This window comes from Pterocles gutturalis, unplaced genomic scaffold (genome assembly GCF_000699245.1).
Source record: "Pterocles gutturalis isolate BGI_N339 unplaced genomic scaffold, ASM69924v1 scaffold9648, whole genome shotgun sequence".
NCBI lineage: Eukaryota > Metazoa > Chordata > Aves > Pterocliformes > Pteroclidae > Pterocles > Pterocles gutturalis.
Genome location: NW_010120516.1, coordinates 1 through 21,897, shown reverse-complemented (window position 1 = coordinate 21,897; position 21,897 = coordinate 1). Strand labels below are relative to the sequence as shown.

General features: G+C 42.7%; 1 protein-coding gene across 1 annotated transcript in view; it reads left to right on the top strand.

The window, feature by feature from the left end:
* The window catches only part of CMIP (c-Maf inducing protein), a 60,553-nt gene extending 39,912 nt beyond the window's left edge, over positions 1-20,641 (top strand). The window contains exons 10-20 of the mRNA XM_010076935.1: positions 5,380-5,445; positions 6,599-6,625; positions 7,069-7,117; positions 8,584-8,709; positions 11,257-11,373; positions 12,898-13,038; positions 13,998-14,045; positions 14,780-14,926; positions 16,449-16,554; positions 17,702-17,772; positions 20,295-20,641. Coding sequence (XP_010075237.1) covers positions 5,380-5,445; positions 6,599-6,625; positions 7,069-7,117; positions 8,584-8,709; positions 11,257-11,373; positions 12,898-13,038; positions 13,998-14,045; positions 14,780-14,926; positions 16,449-16,554; positions 17,702-17,772; positions 20,295-20,348 — 952 coding nt within the window. The 3' untranslated portion in view covers positions 20,349-20,641. The remainder of the gene's footprint in view (positions 1-5,379; positions 5,446-6,598; positions 6,626-7,068; positions 7,118-8,583; positions 8,710-11,256; positions 11,374-12,897; positions 13,039-13,997; positions 14,046-14,779; positions 14,927-16,448; positions 16,555-17,701; positions 17,773-20,294) is intronic.
* Positions 20,642-21,897: the final 1,256 nt, after the last annotated feature.

Sequence of the window (21,897 nt, the reverse complement as noted above, 5' to 3'; positions counted from 1 at the left end):
AGAACGTGCCAGTAGGAAGAAAACGTTCATTATAAAACAACAGCTATCCAGGAGCTGAGCTCTCAGCAGGCAGTCACTAAAATAATGTTCTTATTAATAACAGTGGTAAGCCAAACATAAGTAAGTTGCTTAGCATTGAATTCAATCGTTCTTTTAGGTGTCTGACTCAATATCATCATCCAAACAAGAAAGTCACCAAGAATGATATCTTTTTTACATAATTAACTTCGGGCAGCAGGGAGTAATTTACTTAGGCAGATTTTAATTACTGAAAGTCTAGCAAATAAGAATTCTTAAAAGTATCTTCAGTAGAGGACATTGTATCGTTCACCTAACTCCTACACACTACTTACTTTTTTGGGGAAAAAAAGCACTTTATGTTAATAAAAATGTAACAGCAATTATTAAATAATCACTGTAACACCTCACTCTGGCACAGAAGTGCGGATTAGAAAGGTCGTCTCTGTGGCTGTTATCATAGCACCAAAACCATTTTTGACCCTTTTTCTAATGTGGTTGGGTAACAGAACACAACTATTGCATACTAAAGGAAAACAGAAAATGATGGTTTTAAAGATGTTGGCAGATGACCCAAAGTCTGGGCAGATTTTAAAGGAGACACAGGCTCTAGTGGAACATGGAATTTTTGTCCTGCACTCAAAAGTGGATCAAGCTTCTGTGTCAATATTCTCTAATGTGTTCTGGACTCCGATAGTGTTATTGATGCCAGTCAGTGCCTCTGGAATGCTACAAGTCTTAAACTGGTGTGTAGAAAATGCACTAAATTAATTGAAATCTTTCTGTTCATTGTATTAAATTAGAGTCTCTGAGAGCTGCTTAGTGTTGTCCAGCTCCTACGTGCACAGTAATGTTTCCGTGCGTTAGAGAATTTCTTGTACAGCCAAACTTGCGCTTGAACAGCACAACTGTGGTTACAGAAATCTGCAGTGTGAGGGGCTGTGTATCCTCATCCTTGGACTGGGTAACTTCAGAGTCTGCATGTCACCTGAAGGACCCCACTGATTGCTCTGGCAACACCCAGCGTATGGGGGGAATGCTTAACCTGCGCCTGCGGTGAAATCCAGATCAACAAACAGCAAACTGAACTGGCTGCGAGCACAGTTGCCCAAACACTTGCACCCCTCTCTGGGGGCTGTGTGACCAGGGTAGAGTCGACTCTGGGCAAACTTGCATTGCTGCTTCCTGCTGCTGCCATGCCAGCTGTGAGCAGCGGGGGCCTTTTCTGTTCTCAGCAGCCGGGGCAGGAGCTTCCTAGGGCCTTTCCATGCTGCTAAATTTTCTTATTTTGAAAAAAACAAACAAGCCCAGCTCAAAAGAAGGTAGAATGTGAACCTCACTGATTTGCACATAGGAGGTTTGTGCCTTATATGACAGGGGTCTGATGGGGCTTTTTCTCAGCCTGCCCTGGAGCCCTGAGCGAAACCTTGTGTTATAAAATTCAGAGGAGTTGGACCTAGAGCCAGGGAAAGAAGGGATAACGTGCACGTCCGGGGGACTTGGTCATCTTATTATTATCTGATAACAGATACTTTATCTAAAAGATTTTTGATCTTGTCAAGCTGCTCAGTCTGTAGAAACAAGCTGCTTCCAAGTAGTTTCTCTTTGTCTCTTTATTACCCTCTAAAAGCAGAGGACTCGGGGCTTGCAGGTAGTAAGGCCAACAGCTTTCCAAACGCAAGCGGCCACTGGAGCTTCCCCTGCCTTCTCTGCATTCCCCAATAGGTCAGTGGCATGCTCTGAATATCCCAAGTGGATTCTCTTATGTCATGTTTATCAGGGTTGCCCTGGGCTGCTAATATGTTTTGGATTGTTTGTGCCGCACATGACATATGGGCAGGTTTTCATTTTGGTGAAAGGTGATCCTGGGGAAAGGAAAATGTATTATGCTGGCAGGCCAACAGTGACGATGGCCCAAAGGCAAAGTCACTGCAGTCGGGGATTATTTAATTATTATGGTTGGCCAATGTTCTGGTTTCTGGGTAAGCAAAGCTGGGTGCAGTTGCAGGTGGTGGCCCTGCCAGCCTTCACCCGCTCGGCACCCTGACCCCCAGCCCAGCACGCTTTTCCCAGGAGCCCACAGGTCGGGATACAGGCTGACCGCTGTGCTACTCAACTAAAATCGCAAATCCTGCAAAAATCAGAGCCAGTGGGTACATCACGGGGTCTTTCTCCCACTCTGCTTTTATAAGGCCGATGCTGGGATTTGAGCTGTGTGATGAGCGTGAACGTTCAGCCCAGCACCCTTTGAAGAGCTCCAAAGGCAGTTTATCACGGGCACTCTGCCGAGTTCCCTGCGTAGCTCTGTGCTCCCTCCTCCTGGCATGGCCTCTTTGTCTGGTGCATCGTGGTGGCTGCTAACTGTAGCCAGAGCTAATCTATCTCCCTTTCTTTCCCTGCTTCAAACACTTCTGTCTTGTGTTAGAGCTTTGAATGGACTGAAAAAAAAAAAAAAAAAAAAAAGGCAGCTGTCTGGAATGAAAGAAGAGTGCAGATGAGATGAGCACAGGCAGAGGAAAATGTTTTTTGAAAAGGGAATAGGTGGGAGGAGGAGAAACACCGTAGGCTTTTAATAAGTAGTTTAGTTTTATTCTTGTGCTGTGTTTGTTTCATCTTTTCTAGCTCAGATTGAAGGGATTACAGGTTGTGTAGATTTTATGTTCAAGTCCCACTCATGTGACCGAACTCTATGTATTTTATGGGAGATGGTTTTGTTTCTTTCTTCTCCTCCTAGGAAAACAGGCTATGGTTTCTTTTCACTGCCCTCTTACAGACCTGCTCTGCAAATGGACGCCGTATGTAACTCCCAGCTTCAAGAAAAGTCAGAGTGATACCGTCCAGTTCTGTCCGCAGTGTTTCACTTGGTCTATTACAAAAGATTAGTTCCCATTATTACTAATCGCAACTCTCTGTATTGCTCAGGGAGGAATTTTAGTGGTGTGACACTTAATCTGAGGTGTCACGGGAACTAAGTCTCCAAGTGGGTCTCAGCTTTTAAGCTTCTGTTAGGAAAGATTTGTATGTGCTTTGTCTCATGTAGTGTGAGTTGGCCTTTTTCCTTCTTTGTTTAGTGTCTAAGCAGGTAAGGGAGTTTTGTCTCTGGAAGGAACCTTGTGAATGGGTGGTCACAGAGTGCTCTGTGACAGACTCAGGTTTGCTTTAGGTTAGTGTAACTTCCCTTATCTGAGTTGCTCCTAATTGAGACCACAGAACAGAATTCTTGATGGAGGAGAAAATTAGGCTTAATGGCTTCTAAGCACAAGTGGCATGGGTGTGAGGTTTCTTTTTTGGGTTACTGTAGCTTCACATGTGCTATGCTTCATGCCTCAAATGCTGAAGATAACAAGAGGAAAACGAACAAGTTGTATTTATTAGAGGACATAGCCAAGACTCTCAAATGCTATTTGTTTGCTGTTTTGAAGAGAACCAGCTCTGAGATTTTTGCCTGGCCAGTGCCAGCCCCATTGCTGAACTGCCTGCCTTTGAGCCCCAGCCTTGTACCCGAGTGCTTTTACGGTTGTTTAACAGCTGCAGGTGGGGGAGGAGACATCTCCCTGAACTCAACACGATGTTCTGGTTCTTGGCCTCTTGGTAGAGCGATTTTAGGAAATGACTGGAAAGTACATGGCAGGTTTATCTGGTAATGCACCCATGAAAAGAGCAGGACTACTTGCTGGAGTTGCCTACCAAGATTATAGGCATTTAGTTTTGTGCTAGGTTGCACCTGGCATGGGAAAGACAAGTATCTGTATTGAACTTGGGACTTTTGCACGTTGAAGACGAGCTCTTAACTCATCCCACAGTGCTTTCGTATGGCATTCAGCTGGTTTTTGATATGTTAAACTGCCGTCGGATCGCAGTTGTTCTTGTGGATTGGTTACTTGTATGAGCTATTATATATGTTTGTAACCTGAACTCATCCTGCTCTTGGGCAAGTGATAACTGCCTCCCTGATTGATTTTTATATCATGATTATCCCTTCAATTAAAATTTCTCTGCATGTTGCTTCTTAAGAATACTCTGCTCATGCACAGAATTTTTCTTTGTGCCCATGAACATGCCTTTGTGGACTGTATTATTAGTTCATGGAAACCTCTGGTTTATGTGGCTCAAAAAATGGATGGGACTTTTGGAAATGCATGCCTCTTCCATTTCTCTGGCCTAGAACCTTCTCTTTGCAAAAATTACATTATTTTGGAATGCTTTCTGTGCATATGATGTCTGTTTCTAATACTATCAGTAGATGCTGTCCATTTGAGAACATTACACTTCGTTCCTTCCTAAAGACACACCATACCTTTCTGCCAAGTTTGCAGTAAGCTGCAGCCAATAATCTGACTTCTAAAACTGAAAGCCAAAGGGTAACAGCGTAGGCTCTTCTACACTGTCTTCTACAGACATCCCAAGGTGTTTTACCCCACCCCCTATGAAGTTTGCTACGTTTACTTCTGTGTGTACTCAGTGGTAGGAATGGGTGTGGAAGTGGCCTGGCAGGCAGTGCCAGGATCTGGGCTTTGGTTGGTGGGCTCTGTGCCCTGTTTTGGTGCTGACTTACCAAATGCACTTGAACACGTGTTCAAGCAGTTGGTGTTTTGCTGCCAGGTTGGTTTGCACTGATCAGCGCATGCTGTAAAGCAAAATGTTCTCTTTATCCTACTGCACATGAACATCCCTTTATGGATGGCTCCTTGCAGAAGGACAGTTCTGTATATTGACAGCAGAGATGGAAACAAAATGCGTCAGCTGGGAGCTGTGGTGCTCACACAACGGAGAGGAGACACTTCTTACTGGGTCCACTGGCCTGAGCTCTCCGCTGTGGTTATCCTCGTTTGTCCTCTTCACTCTTAATAATTTTGATAGTGCTTCCTTCTCTAGTCCCTCGCTTCTTAAACTAGAGACTTTGTGCAGGTTAAATTGATCCATTCCTTTGTGTCAAGATCAAAAATTGATTGGGGAGGTGTCTTTGTGTTTATAAACGGTCTTCTATCTTACAGAAAAAAAACCCCAAACTTCCAATTAAATGCAGAGCAGAGCTGTAAACAGCAATGGCCTGGTGATTGCTGTACCAACTTAGATGAAGGTATTACTTAGTGATTAAATGTCAACAGGTTTCATAAACAGTAGATGTCTTTAAGTTGACATAAAGAAGGCCTCTCTGGAGGTCATTGTAAATACCAGATTTATTGTGCCTCAGTGGAGACTGTGCTGAAAATGGAAATGTCACCGTAGAACTGAACAGTGTGTCGGTAAAACGGGAGGGTTGTTGGTGCCTGCAGTACAAAGCTGTTGACTCCTTGAACTAACTGTTGACAAACCATATTTAATACTTGCTAACCTATTAAAAAAATGTTAATTTTTCAGGTCAGACTATGATGACTGGAGACCAGCACTGGCCAGCTTGCTTCAACCTATCCCGTTTCCCAAGGAGTAAGTTTGCACTGTCTTAGTATTTACTGGGTTATTCTCATTAGTGTTGTTTTATGGTTAAATATAATGACAGATAAAAACTGATGGTAGTAGGAGCTTTTTGTGCCTTTAGTATTGATTTAGAATCTAGAGTTGGTTTTGGCTGATGCAGAGGAACGTAAAGACTTCCCCATCTTCATCTTCCTCCTCCGTTTCTCTAAGGTGTAAGACTTCCCCATCTTCATCTTCCTCCTCCATTTCTCCAAGGTGATCCTGAAGAGAAAAATGGTTAACTAGAGGCAGGCAGACAAGAAGGGAAGGAAGGCTGGTGAGGAGGAGAGTAAAGCAAGAGATTTACTGGAGGAGGATACTTTACTAGCGTCAGGGACTCATAGCATTTGTGTTTTGCATTAAATGAAGAAGCTGCCCTACAGATCAGCCGAGCTCCCTCAGAAACCTATTAATGAACAGTAGTGTTTATAAAATGCAGACCTCCACGGACAAACATTACAACCTATAATTGTACAATTTGCTAGCTTATCACATCCCCTAATGACCTGATGTCTTGAATCAGAGAGGTCTAATCCTCCATGCCAGGTTACCTGGGCTACAGCGAGAGTGTGGAGATAGGCAACAGAGACATCATTTACCTAAGTCAAACGTGAGTCCTGGGGGAGGTGTGAACCATGCCATGATGCAAAGCACTTCACAGAATGGCCCTTAATTGCTTTACTGATCTGTGGTGTTAATTAGTTGTGACTGTACCTTAATTGCATTGCAATTAAAGAATTCACCTGGCTCTTGGAGGTAGATAAAATTCTGTTTTTAATTATATAGCTGTATTTTAAATCTTTTACTTACTTTCTTCTGACCCAAAGCTCCCACTTAGGCAGAGCTGTGTCTAAGACAAGACTTAGGAAGAGCTACAAGATTTGTTCCAAGCAATTTCCCCCCCTCTTCTCCCTTCCCCCCTGCCCTTCAGATGAATGAAGGAGACTTTACCTGATCTTTTTTGAAAATATTATTCTTTTTGTATTCTGTACTGCAGTTGCTTAGCAAATCCTTTAATTAGCTGGAGAGAACTGACAAGTGGTTGTTTGGTTTTGGGGGTTTTGTTTCCCCTCTCCCTTCTCCCACATCCTCATGTTCTTCTGTATTCTGTTTTAAATTTCAGGGCTCTTGCACATGAGAAGTTCACAAAGTAAGTTTGTGGGGCTTGTTTGTTTTATTAAAGGGGGTAGTTAAAATACTTGTACTGGTCAATACTAGGAATGATGCATTAGTCAATATCGTGCCTCTAATGTTTTTGATCTGTGAGGGGCTGTGAGCATGTTCTGTTATCAATAAAAATATGTAGTTTTCTTTTTTAATTTACTGTGACGGCCCAAGAACTGGATGCTGATAGAATTTATAAACCAGTTTGTCACTGCACAACTCTGAAACCTTTTCTAGACTGTCGTGAATAGACACTGTCCTTGGTAATCACTTTTAGACCTCATATTTCCTTCCTGTGAAAGCAATTCAACTTGTTTAAAGTGCATGAATATATATTGTTTAAAGTAATCGAAGAGCAAAGTGACACTTGTGTGAATACTGTAACTAGCAACTACTTATTCTTGTCCTTTAATTTTTTTTTTTTCTCAGGGAGCTGAAATACGTGATTCAGAGATTTGCAGAAGACCCGAGGCAAGAAGTGAGTTTATTGCCAGTTTATGCAGGGTATTAATTGGAGGGACTGGAGTGTACTTGTTCAGAAATCTCTGCTTAAGCAGTTTGTTTCAAAACATGGTGTGGTTTTGCTGTGCTTAAGTCTTATAGGGAATAAGAGCCACTCAGGACACCCGATCTTAGTATGAATGGTTTCTTGCCTTATGTATAAACATGTGTTGTGACCCCCTTGTCTGGCATAAGTTGCTGTCCTTGCTCCACAGTAAACTGCAACCAGCAAGATTCTCACACTCTGTTGAATCTCTCTCAGCTTTTCATTTTCTGTACAAAGAAAGGGAAGCAAAATCCATGGATCCTTGCAGCTTACAAAATAATGGGTTTTGTTAGCTGTGTTTCAGTTAACATTGTGTGCAAATGCCCGGAATTCTCATGAATTAGCAGAAGGGGGATGGGAGGTGTGTTACTGGAACGGGTGCGTAGCCGTAGCCTCGTGGTGGCTGACTGCACATGTAGGTTGCTCAACATCATCAGCCTTGGCTGAGTCAGAGGGAACCTCTCATCTGCATTCATTTTTAGTGTTGGCATAAAGGGAAGAAAGCTCCCCCAAACCTTGGGTGTGGAGGCTGTGCTGTCATCATCAATGCCCAGAACTCCCAGTTTTCATGGTTTTCACCTTTTTGAGCAGTAGTCATCCTTGTCAGATAAGAGAGACCTTCTTGTCTTAGAATGGTACCAAGACTTCATGTCATCAGTGTTACATGCCCAAAGGAAAGAGCATGGACTGACTTTACCTTCCCCCCTCAGCCCAAAAAAAAAAGTAACATCTGACTGTTCAAGGGGGGCATAAAAAAAAAAAAAAGCTTAATTATGAGTCCTGTTAAACTGTGGGACTAGATACAGTAATCTCTACAGTGGGCCAAATTTAGACTAATAGTTGTTCACTGGTGCCAGTTCTTCTGTGCAACTTCTGTCTTACATATGTATCCCTGTTGAATTTTCCTTGTGGACTTCCTTCACCCTGACTCTAGTCAAGTTTTATTACAGCAGGAGGAATAAGACTTTTTAATGATTGGAATGAGCGAACCATCAGCCACTGCATTGTGCAGATCATGTTAGAAGTATAGACACACATGCTGGGAGTGGGGGGAAAGTGGCAGAAGCTCAGAAATTTCAGTCTTTTTTTTGTTTTTTGGCTGTTTATTTTCCAAGTGAAAGGAGCTGTTCTAGATTAGAGCCGTTTTGCATTTGATTTGTGTAAAGGGAATGAAAAAGGCCATGCAATTAGCGATGATACAGCTTCCCTCCTTCTTTCTACTGAAAAAAAGGATTCTGTGAGCAGAGACTTGCCTGCAGCTCTGTAGATTGGAGTATTAACCATAAAATTTCCAGCAGTCTCTGGTTTTGCAGTTACTTCTTTTGGCTCAGCTTGGGAGATGCTGGTGTTTATTGTCAGGAACTTTAACCATCCCAATGTCTTTACTTTTTTGGCAGGTCCACTCATGTTTGCTGAGTGTGCGGGCTGGCAAAGATGGCTGGTTCCAGCTCTACAGCCCTGGAGGAGTGGCATGTGATGACGACGGAGAGCTGTTTGCCAGTATGGTACGTGTCTGCAGTAATGTGAGTTTATAACTTCTTTGCAGTAAGTAGCTCATGCGTAGTTGGCAGTAACAAGATTTACTTGCTTTTATCAAAAAAATTATCAAAGTTATGGTTCTGTAAATGACAAGTGTTCACCAGGAAATCTGTATCTTTATATCACCAAATCCACGGAACTTCCTAGCAGTTGCAGTGCGGCTAACATGTTAGCTTTCTCTTTTTGAACTTTGGCATGTTTTTTCACTGGTAGTGTAATGCACAAAACCATACATGTATGTATGTGTGTGCATATGTATGTATGTATTTTTGTGTTTATAAATATGTGTGTTTCTGTGTCTGTACAAAAACCTCTCTCAGAGAATATGGAGTACTGGGAGACAGACTGTTCTGCACATCCACAGCTATCGTTTTCATTTATAGGCTACCCTGGAATTTAAAAACAACAGTAACATTGAATTAATCAAAGGATGGATGGATAGATAGATCAATCGATCTGAAAACATGTTAGCAGTTTCTCTGCCCAATTACATTGTTGTGGGGATGTATAATTAGAAACTAGCATTCCATTTCCCGCAGTTATGTCTTTTGTAACTCTTAGGGCTAGATAGAAAATAACGTGTTAATCACTGATGCTGGCACCGTTTTCCTGTGCATCCTGGGTCGAGTCACGTAGGTCTCACTGTGTATTAATTCCCCATATAGCAAGTAAGATGGAAATTATATTACTTTCTTTCCCTGGTGAGGGGAAAAACATTTGTTGAAGTTGTCTGTTGGGTATACAGTGAAGTGTGTTTCAGAGGTATGTGCACTTTGTGCGTCTCCCACATGCTGAACATTTTGGGACATAAAAAACATGCACATCTTGTCTACACCGAAAGTCAGATGGATCACATACCTTTGAAACAGATAATGGACAAAGACTGTTCACAAAAGGTTTCATCCATCTTCACTGATGCTGTGTCGTCTTATGTTTGAAAATAAAATTTCTTCAGAACTATATCATTTCCCCTGAGAGCTTTTGTGGTCCAGGATATTTATGAGCTTCAGTGCATGAGAAAGCACAATGCTAACACACATTACTATGCATTACTGTGTCCTTTGCAAGGATGTTGATAAATACTTAAAGAGCTGCTAACGACTAACCATAAAGTTTGAAAAACATCCTGTTCTGAGATGGACCTTATATTAGTATTAGCGTCAGTATTTTCCACTGCTCAAGAAAACCTCCAAAAAAGCTTAATGATAACTGCAGGAAATTAAATCCTTTTTGGCTCGAAACTTACTGTTTTTAAAGGCCACCTGAGCTGATGGATACTTAAGGAAAAAAAAAAGTCTTGTGTTTTCCTAAAGGTCTTGCTGGTAGTGAAGCCATGAGGAAGAAGCCATCTGCGTAATAGCAGATGATCCATGTAGAATTGACCCCATCATGTTGTGGTTGTGATATTTGCAGCAGTATTGAACACAGTCCAGGCAATACCATGAACCAGGGGGACCACAGAAAGTATTTACAAGCTTATTGTGTAGTAACACTGATTTTGAGTCTCCATAAGGGAGCTCTTACTGCCCAGGTCATTGGAAACTACAAATTCTCATGTAGTGATATGCCAGCAAGGTGAATCAGACGTCTGAGCCATAAAATAAGACTTTCAGATAGGAACCTGAAATTCTCTGCCACTAATCTCTAAGGCTTTTAAATGGAAAAGAATATTGCCAACCTCTTTTGTGAGAAGAAACTCTTTGAATTTATTTGTACTAGTGGCTTTGCATTTCTGCCATAGGTGTTGCTATGTGATATCAACTGATGCTTTCTGGAGCTAGGAGAGAGTCTGCAGGACACTTTCGTCAGCCAGTGGACTCGAAGGAGTCTTACTCAGGCGGTGTTCTCAGCATTTCCTTCCTTTCAGGGAAAACTGAGCAAAAGGGAAAGCAAGATAATGACCCAAGAGCATGAGAGCACATGAAGTCATCTCTGACTTAGGGCTCAGGACTCCTGGATTTTCTTAAGGCACTCCTTCCTTTCCCAGTCAGCTCCTGTCTGTTCAGTCTGAACAGGTGATTTTCTCTGTCACCACCCCTTCAGCAAGGCTAGTGTTCAGCCAGCAGATTGCCAGCACCCCTGCCTTTTACCTAGACATCCAGCCCACGCAGCCCTGGCTCACCAGCTGGCGTTTCCAGAGAAACTGAGCCGCAAACAGATGGGAAAGCAAAATCTCCTGTGGTTCCCCTGGGGCTGGGTTCATCGTGTTACTAGGGATGGGGGCAATTGCACAGCTGCTCTGATGTTTCATGGGGACCCTTTATCAGGCCTCTGGGCTGTCAGCTGAGCTCCTTTGTGGAGGAAAGCCACTCACTCCCTCAGATCTCACTAGGCATCACCTTTTTTCAAAGTCACTTCCAATCAGCAGTGAAGCTGTTGAGATTCTGCAACCATGATTGTAACGAGGGCCTCCTTTTCTTTAGGTTTGTTGCAAATCCTTACATTTGTTTGACTGCATAACAGTGTCCGTTCCAGAGGTAAATGTGTTTTTTAGGCTTACACCTCTGATTTTAGCTCTGTTTCTCAAATAGGTTCATATTTTAATGGGATCCTGCTATAAAACAAAGAAGTTCCTGCTTTCACTGGCTGAAAATAAATTAGGACCTTGCATGCTGCTGGCTTTGAGGGGTAACCAGACGATGGTAGAGGTAAGTCCTAGACGTAAGTGCTAAGTCATACAGGTTTACGAGCAGTATCCAGATTTAGTTTCGTGCTGCTTTTCCCAGAACTAGATTTAGTGGAACTAGAGAAGCCGAGTTCAGGTTTGCGTCATATCAAACACCAGCAGTGGACAGTTGTGTTTCTCTTCACTAAATGGAATGGAATATTGCTGTTCTGCAGATAGGAGTGTGAATTACATGCAATGTGGGTGCAGTAATTTTTGGAGAGAGGGATTGCTTTGCTGTAATTCAGCTGGAGAGGCTGAGATGGGAAGTAAATGGCCATGATGGTATGGGCTGTGACGAGGGGTCAGGATTCAGAACCCCAAGGCTTTTCCATGGCTAAATGCCTGATGCTTGTCTTACCACCTGCAAAAGGAGCAGTGCACACACAAGAAGTGCGTTTACAAAACCTTATTTACTGCATTAATACACATTTTTTGGTGCTTATGATTGGTTATTTTTGTTGCACTAATAGTTTATACAGATTTTTGTGGGTTTCTTCTGAGAAATGATTTGATATATATATTCTAAATGGAAATAGAGGGTAGTGAAATAGGTGGAAGAAGTTAAAATTTTTCGTTGACTTAGATCTGTGCATGTTAATTTAATCCAGTAAATAAAAGAGTGTGCTGCATGAATTTGAATATAATGTTGCTTTATTTTTTTCATTAAAAATAATTATAGAGGGAATAAAAACTTGGCATTGTAATTGCAATGGCATGATACATAGCTGAAAAGGAAAGGCAGCGTGAAGGGGGTAGCTTGAGTCCTAAGCCCATGTGACCCCCTGGAATCATCCCCTGGTGTCTAACGTGCTCCTGGAAGCCCCTTGCCCAGGGGTGAGTCAGGCGTGTTCCCAATGAGGTGGAGGGTGTCGGGGCCACAGCAGCGAGCTCCCAGCATCATCTTCTCTCGGAGCTTCTCTGGCCTTTTCCCGTCCTGCCTCATCAGCTGGATACACTTCACATGCGTTCTGCTTGCACAGAAAGCCCAGCATTTAGGGACAGAAAGTGCAGCACTTAGGGAACTGTTTGGCTCTACTGCTTGTGTAATGCCATAAATCTGCCCATCTGCAGTCTAGCTGATGTACCTGGGAAATACTGGATCGATTGTACCTGTTCCGAAAAGGGCTGTGGTATGAAGCCATCTTCCAGAAAGTAATTGCACCTCTCAGTCAGAAGGAATGGGCACTAATGGAAGGCAGGATAGATAGGCTGACTTTCAGAAATTAGAGTTCGTTCTTTACAAATAAAAAACTGGATGCTTGTGTTGGAAGGTCAGTAAATGTTAGTATGATCCTCTAATCTAGCCTGCATAATGCATCCTCTAAAAACTTACCCAGTATTTAAACTAGCATGCCCAGTGTAATTAGGATATTTGGAAGAATAGCCGGGGGGGGGGGGGGGAACTAGATGATCTTTAAGGTCCTTCCAACACAAACCATTCTATGATTCTGTGAAACTGAATGTAAGCACTGCAGTGACCTCTCTTCTTTCATTCTGCTGCTAGATTTTGTGTTTGATGCTGGAATACAACATCATCGATAATAACGACACCCAGCTCCAGATCATCTCTACCCTGGAAAGCACAGACGTGGGAAAGAGAATGTATGAACAGCTGTGTGACAGGCAGAGGGAGTTAAAAGAGCTGGTATGTCACCCTGCATGCAGTATTGCCATAGCACATTGTGGTCTTTACTCTCCAGAAATGGAGGTACAAAAGAAAGACAAGCAGGGTGTGAAATTCCCCGCTAACAACAGGATGGGAGCAGTATTTGAAGGATTTTGCTGTGAATATATATACTGTGTGATATTTACTGATGTGTCTAATCCCATACTATGTTTATAAATGATATTCAATAACCTGCTGAGAATCTGTTTGAAAGAATAAAGGTGAAATCCTGCTGTCTTAAGATCTTACAAGTCAGCTTGTCAAATTCTGCCACCTTTTGACATATGAGTAGCAAATGGTTCTAGTGCTGGCCAGCATTTCTTAATGCTTTGACATTCAGAACATTTCACTGAGATGTTCATGAGGTCTAGTTCTCAGAGCTAGACCCTATGAGAAAATTATTTTTTCCTGATTTTAAAGACAGGATCTACAGATTGAAGATAGAGCTGCTCTCATTAGCACTTTTTCGCCTATGCAAACATACCCACAATCTTCCTCTTCCCTCTTTCACATTTATATTTGTCTTCTTTAACCCCTGCTCCGAGCCTAAAATATATGCTCTTTTTTGAAGTCAAATTATTTTATCAGTTGCGCAGTCTCAACCGCTTTGCTATCTTAGTCCAGCATAAAGGATGTTTCCTTTAAAGTGAAAGTAACCAAATAATGGCAGCCTGAATCAGAGAAGATGCTGACCCATGGCATGGAGACCACTAGCTGCGGTTAGCGATGTCCCCTGGGTAGCAACAGGCCTGCATCTAGCACACTTTAAAAAAATAAATAAATCTGTCAGTGCAGAAAAAGCAGGGAAGAGGTGGAAGGGCTGACAGGGAGCTTTGAAATGGGAGCAGAGTTTGCTCTAATGAAGAGCTTGCTATACTTCAGTTGGTCTGAAATGGAGAATGGCAACTTGTTTGACCCAAATATCTTCTCTCTTACAGCAAAGAAAAGGTGGTCCCACAAGGTTAACACTGCCATCCAAGTCCACAGTAAGTTAATCATGTCAATAGAAAAACAAGCTTTGTCTTTCCATATTTAAACATTTGATTTATGTTTGCCATGTGGCACGCTGGTTTTGGTCAGTCGAGGAGAGAGCCATTCCACTTGCTCTGTCAACACAACTGGAATTTACACAAGTAAGGGCACATTTCTGCTCTTGGGTCTGGGCAGCAGTTTCCAGCACCAGTACAAGCATCAGACTGTCAGATTTATACTGGTGCACAGATTCGTAATTTACAGCAGGATCTAATGGTAGATTTGGGGACAGAATTTTGCGTTAAAAAAGCAGGCTTCACAGCGTCCAGTTCTGGATCTTAGACGTGAAAACCTGAAAGAGACCCATCACTGGTGCAGTTAAGCCTGGTGTAAATCCAGAGTAACTTCACTGGGGCCGTGTAACAGGTTTGAACACAGTTAGGAACTACAACTTGCAGTGAAATCTTCATCTTTGACATTTGTTCTGCCACTGAAGCCTTCGTGTCTCGTAAGGATACGCATGCAAAGAAGATTTTTGTCCTAATGTCTGGATAAACTTTTCCCAGGGCGTGTGAAGCAATGCTGCCACAAGAGCCCAGCTGCTTGCCAAACAAACAGAAACTTCTCTGTGTGGTTCTGCGTTACTGTAAACAAGCGGTGTCATTGTGCAACTCCTGCTGGTTAGCAGTATCAGATGGTTGCAGGCTGAGCAGTCAGTGTTCTTGCTTATCAATCTGTTTGCTTTTAGGATGCAGACCTGGCCCGCTTGCTAAGCTCGGGATCCTTTGGAAATTTGGAAAACCTCAGCCTGGCCTTCACCAATGTGACAAGTGCTTGTGCTGAGCACCTCATTAAACTGCCTTCGCTCAAGCAGCTGAACCTGTGGTCAACTCAGGTAAGTGCTCTGCAGGCTGAAACTCAGAGCAGGAACCAATGCTGACTAATTCTGAAATTTCACATTACATCAGCACACAAAGAGTGTGTGAAGAGGCTTGCTTAGAATGAGTTTCTCCTCATGGTGTTTTTACAGGGCCTTTCTATGGTCTAAATCATCTTGGAGGATGATTTTGCTCACAGCCTCAATTATCTGAATTTCATTTACTTTTTTTTTTTTTTTTTTTAATTTTATTTTTATTTTTATTATTATGAAAGCGTTGCTGCTATCTTGGGTTGAATGTTCCGGTTAGGCGTTGTTGATACTGTGTACGTTGCAGTACATGTGCTGCTGTTTATTTGAGAAGTGCTTATGCTTTCGCCCATTTAGGATGAAAAAAATAATGCTGTACAGCTCATCTGGTCAAGCAAAACATGGGGTCCATGCAGTGTAGGCAGTGAATTGCCCTGAATGCTGATCAGCCAGAATTTCTTTTAAAAAACCATCAACAGAAAGAAACTCAAATAATGAATAAATAGAAGGAAACTATAATGAGAATGTGGTTATTTTGTAAGCAAAAAATGGCCAAGTTAACTGAATAAAATATTCATCTGTTAATTGAAAGACTTTTTAAAATTATTTTTTTCTTCTACATTTCCCTACTGGTTTTGGTCTCTGAGGTTCTCCACTGAATAGGTTTTCCCCATTTTCTGTTAGCACCTATTTGCAGTGCTCGTTGAAAATATGATTACTGTCAGTACAACCACAAAAAGCAGCATTTTTTCACTCAAATGTCATGTAAATGTCTTGTTTTGTGTTCCCAACTACTTTTGTATCCCAGAAATTTCCACTTTCTGTGTGGGGAATATGAAATAGAATCTGATTGCTTGCTTGTTTTAAGACTGTTTTGTACCTCCTCCAGATTTGTCCTAACAATGTAACTTCTGGATTTGAAAGCTATGATGCTTCTTGCTCAAAATGAGTTTGATTTCACTGGACAAAGAGCGTGCTTTTTGTATTTTTTTATTTAATTTAAAAAAACCCAAGTTCTTATTCAACTTTATTTTGCGATATCCTGGTTTCCATTAATCTGGAATTTAGAAATAGCAGAAACCAAGTGGGTCAATAGAACAATTACCAATCAATAGTACATTGTTCTTGAGACCAAAATAGCTAATTAATACCACTTGCATTATGGGGTTTTTTGTGATGTGGTTGGGAACTGGCTGAGACTGCCATAACCATCTTGTATAGCCTGGGTGGAAGCTCTCTCATACAAAGTCCAGGCTTCAAAGGCACCGTTCTAATTAAACGATGGCCTGTGGTTAAGTGCGCACAAGTCACTTAATTTTTCTGTTCCCCATCTCCAAAACAGGGGTCAAACTATTTGCTTTCTCTCCTGTCATTTGAGATTGCGGTAAACAATGTGAGCGTGGCTTTGAGGGCTCATCAGCAAACCTCGTTTTAACCTGCCGTTTGCTCTGAGGGACTTGCTCGTCATGTTCGTGCATTGTTTGAAGAGAACTTTGCTTGTGCCCCACAGTTTGGAGATGCAGGGTTGCGGCTTCTGTCCGAACACCTCACAATGCTGCAAGTGCTCAACCTGTGCGAGACTCCGGTCACGGATGCTGGGCTGCTGGCGCTGAGCTGTAAGTGACTGGAATAAGCTGCGGAGGAAAATGATGCGGGCTCGGAGGAATTCATGTGGGTTCAGACAGAAGATTTGGTTTCTTGGCTGCCGCAGCGCTGCTTCCGCAGGGATTTAGGACAGGCTGTGGTTGTGTTTGGGTTTAAACTCCCCTCCTCCCTGCCCGCTCAGGTGGCCCTTTGGCTGCAGGCAGGGGAAGCGGGACGGTGAGCTGAGCCTAACAACGCTTGGTGGCCTCGTGTGGGCTTTGTTGTCCCAAACCGTCCTCTAGCTCTTGCGTCTGACTTTACTGATGGCATCTGTCTCGATCTCACGTGGTGACCTGTTGCCCTGGGACTTCCCAGCTTTTGTCACGCTCCCTCCTTCCATGTCCCCCCTGGGTGGGAGCCTGACCTTGTGGTGCAGGAGGGGAAGCTTGCAAAGCCGTGTAGCAACTTATGAGTGAGTTTAGCAACCGTGCACAGCAGCTTTCATACCCTCTTTGGCATTTTTTGTTCCTTCTTTTTTTGGGGAGGTGAAACTCTCACTATTCTTAATTTAAATAGGGCAAGGCGGAGCAGGGCCATCTAAACAGCGTTCGGGATTCCCCTGCGCACTGAGAGCTGCTCGGCATGCCAGAACGAGACCCTTTCCTCCATCCGACAGTGTATTATAAGCCTCGCCTGTTGGGTTTAAAGGGCTCCTTTAATAGGCTTGATCCTACACAGACGTGCCAGACAGGCCAGTAGTTATGGCTCATCCTAGGAAACTATTCTGCTAAGTACTGGAGCCCAAAATGGAAATGGTGGGGGGAGGAAAGAGGGAGGACTGCTGGATCAGCGTGGCCCCTGCGTGCACCATGCAGAGCACGGAGAATGGGCACTATTCAGAATAATGTGCAGGAAACTGATTATGAGAAGTTGCTTGAACTCCTTTGAAGTCAGCGGACTTAAGCATATGCTTAATGGCTCTTCCTAAATAGGGACTTTTTCCTGGATGAGGGCCCAAACAGCTGTTTATCCATTCGTGCATCTATATTTTGCACTATTCAGCTTTTTCCTGAGAGTGCTGCGCATAGTCATGTCTTTTTTATGCTTTGGCCTACTGTAAACCTGGTATTTTAAGAAAATGCAGCATGATCATAAATATCTGTGCGTTTTCTCTTTTAGCCATGAAGAGCCTGTGTAGTTTGAATATGAACAGCACCAAACTTTCAGCAGATACCTACGAAGATCTCAAGGTATTTCTGAATTGCATCCACTAAAGATGAGAAGTAGCTGGGCCAGGAAGACTTGCAGGTTTTGCAAGCGCACGGGCGTAGTATCTAGTGCAGAGAGAACTGGCCTCATGCGGTGGGTAGCATGAGGGTCATCTGAAGAAGGTGAAATGGATTATTTTGGGGACATAATGACTGAAAACAGCATTCTGAGGTTGCTGGCTTGGATGGACCAAGGAAATATTTAATATGCTCTGGATGAATATGAGATGATCTTTTTGCTGGTGCTATCAACAGGAAAGGTTTCGTAAATAGGAGGATATTGGTTGTTTCCAGTGAGGATACACAGACAGGTAAAATCTAGTGCGCACCTCCAAAGCCATGTCCTGTACTGTTAACAGGACCGAAAGTAACGTGGGTGAACAGCATTACCGAGTTTTGATTCAGAATGCAAAGGGAGAATTAGAAGCGTTGAGGAAGGTGCAAGTGTATCTTGCCACCTCTTGGACTGGAACTGGGCTGTGAAGAGAAACACCTGCACAAGTGCCCAGTTCCTGAGTTTGACATGTAAGATGTGTTACTGTTCTTACTGTGAATTTACAACCGCTTCAGCAGAATAATGTAAAGAACTAGAAGGTAGCTCTGGGAAGGGAACAGCCCCAGGTGGTTTCGGACAAAGACTGCCTGAGATGCATTGGCTTTCATGACTTCACATGGACTTTGTCATCACTCTGGTGTTGCGTGAGTCACATCTCCCAAAGTCTTACCTTATAAACCAAAGTGCTCAAGATGAAACTCCACATTATGTTGTCTTGTGTGTTGAAACCTTACATTGTGCCAGGTTTACTCAAAAAGGTCACAACCTTGCGTTGAGTTTCAAACTTGAAGCAAGTCCTGAAACTGCTCTGCTTTCAAAATTCACTGCAAACATTTTTATCTTTGGTTCTGGCTGTGGAGCCAGGGCTCCCCCAGGGACTCGGTTGCAGTGCTGCTAGCATGCAAGTTTTCAAAACTTGTGTCACAATTGTATATGCAAAGAAGGAGTCCTTGGAATTAACAGCTGTCTTGCAGATGGGTTCACACAATGGAGCTTGTATCAGGCCCCAGGCATTTACAGGCAATCAAGGTCAATGCTGTATTTGGCCCAAGGCTCTGAAATCAAGCCCATTGAAAGGCTCCTCCAGTCCTACCCCTGCTTCAGAGCCCCTTCGCCACTAGCTTCATACCGAAACTCGTATTTTCCTACCCGGTTCCCTCTGCTCTGGTATTGCATTCACAGTCCTTAGCAGCAACCCAAGAAAGTGGCTTGCCATGGCAAGCAGCAAAACTGGCTGCGAGCAAAGTCCTGATGACTGCAGAGAATTCAAAAAGCTGAGAAAACAGGCGTGTGTCACTTTTTCCCCTCTCACCTCTTTCGCTGAGATTTATCTTACTGGCCATTTTTTTTAGAGTTCTGTGTGTGTTCAAAGGCAGGGTAATAGTTTCTTTCCCTGGGGCACATGGTTGTAGGTCTGTTGAGAACAGCTCAGACTTCAAAGAATGTATTTTTGATACAAATCTTTCCTTCTTCTCCCCTTGGTCTGCAAGAGCACTTGGGGCACAAGCCGGTGATGACATTTCCTCTCCGCTCCATCCCCCACCCCACCAAACACGCTTGCACACACACAGACACCCACATATGTACCAGGCAGGCTGAACCAGACAATAAATAAACACCCACCACTGAAGTCATTATTGCCTAACTGAAAAATTATTTGCTGGCAATGTCTGTAGGATTATGACTAGCTCTTATCAAAATATGCGCGCACATAAATCAAGGAGTGAGGTAATAATGACTCCTAGAAACTTCCAACTCCTCAATTATGCCCCAGCCTAATTAAATGTGTTTATTTGTTTTGAGAGAATTAGCCATACGATTATGGGCAGAGAGCATGGAAACGGGATCAACAAGTAGGAAAAGTGCAAACAGCCGGTTCCCGTCTGCCTCGCGGTGGGTAATTCAGGAACAATATGTCCAAGTGCAGTGGAGTTATGGAAGGGAGACCACAAAGACACCAGAAGTTGCCAACACTCTCCAAATTTTTTTTTAATACATGGAGGGAAAAATCAAGTGATGACTTAGTGTGGAGGCTTAAGAGGGAACACGTGGTTGGCTGATGCCCTTGGAGTCTGCTGCTTTCATGGCTGGAGGTGGACAGAGAAATTTTGTGAAGTGTTTGTATAAAAAAATAAAGATTGAGGTTTGATCTGGACCTGATCACTGGTGCTTGGGTTTTACTAGAGCCACTCGTTTTTGCCGCAGGTGTGACTTAGTCTGGTGTGTCTGTGAAGGCTCAGCATCTCGTTCCTTCGTTAACACCTGTTCGTTAACTGCTGAACTCAGCACTGGTGCTCTGCAGGCTTGAGGTCGTAGCGCATCTTCCTGCAGTTTGTGCCCGACAGATCAATCCTCCCAGTTTGCTGATGGCATAGATTTGATGGGAACGTTTTTCCTGAGTCCTGAACTTGTGTCATTAATTCTGATCTTTTCCTACCCTCCCACACAGGCTAAACTTCCCAATCTGAAAGAAGTGGATGTCCGCTACACCGAAGCATGGTGAACTCTGCCTGCCTCCGACTCTTCTCTTTTGCTTCTAACCAGAAGGAAAAGATTTTTAAAACAAACAAAGAAAAACAAACCAGAAAATAACTTTTGGCTAATACCTGTAGAGCAGTGAGTCCTGGGACTTGGTGGTAGGAGTCGTGGTTGTGGGGTAGAGGAGTGGCGTTGTGTGTGTCAGGGGGACGGGACAAGCCGGGACCCGGATGGATTCTTTCAGCTTTGTGATTTCGGAATCAACTTAATTTAAATTGAGAAGGAAAAAAAAAAAAAGAAAAAGAAAAAAAAAAAGGACTTTGTAGCAGCAATGGGATTATAAAGAGGAAAAAAACACCTTTGTGGATTTTATTTGCCTTTGTGTTTTATGCCGTGTGGAGAAAAAAAAAATATATTCATTTGTCATGATTTACCTGGGTTTCCTTGGCTGGCACCCATCCAGTCAGAACTCCTCCTTCACCAGTTTTGCTCCAGAAAATCAAACTTACAAAAAAAATCTCAAGAGAAGAAAACCAAAACCAATATGATTTTCACCTCCCCCTGTGTCCTTGCAGTTGTTATGCAAAGTAATTTTGTTGTACATAAGATTTACATAATGCACCTATTTAAGAAAATGGTTCACAAATAACAGGTCTGGGACCTGTCTTTTATTTATGAATTGTTAATTCTTTTACCCTTTTTTTTTTTGCGTATAGTACTGTATAAACTAGTTTGCTGTCTTGTTGTTATTATTATTTTTTTAAAAGGAAATGTCCTCCTTGAAGAATTGCCTTTTAGTAACGCATACTGTATTATACTCCCTCTCTGTCACAACATGCATCGCGTTGTCTTTCTGATTTCAAAAATGCCTCAAATGTTATCAAATAGGAAGGAAAATATCTTTCGAGGGGGGTATGGCTGTGGGGGAGGGCGTGCAGGGATTAATAAAAGTCATGTTTCCTTCCGAAGTCTGAAAACTTTCTTTAGTCTTTCAAACCATGTCAGGTTTAAACATGGGAGATGGGGAAAAGACGTTGTTTATTTTGCCAATGGGGTGTTCGCAAAGCTCTGTAGATTTTACAAGTTGCCTCAAATGTTTTCTGTTTACGTCCGAGATTTCAAAAAGAGAAAAAAAGCTCTCCCTCCATTTTGTGCATCAGCTTTTTCTGTTGGTTTTTTTTCCCCCTCCTCTTCTCCGCCCTCCCCTCCCTCCTCTTCCTTACCTGTTCTGTGCACGCATTGTTCTGCATGTTCCTCTGGGGAGACTGAAAAAATAGCGTTGTTGCTGATCCGGTAGCTCTGACCTGTCTGTAAATGTGACTGCTACATTTTTCAAATTCCACAATTGCTTAGAAGATGATTTTTTTAAAATTGTGGTTTCTTTTATAACTATGCTGTTGAATTTTTTTTTCATAATGAGCCTTCATTGTACAGAGCTGCTTATTTAAAAAACAAAAAACCAGAAAAACGAAAAAGTTTTTGCTCTGTTTAACACCTTTATTTTATTCTTCAGCACCTCAAGGTTTCACATACAGCCAATGTAATTTTTTATATATAAATATATATATTTAATC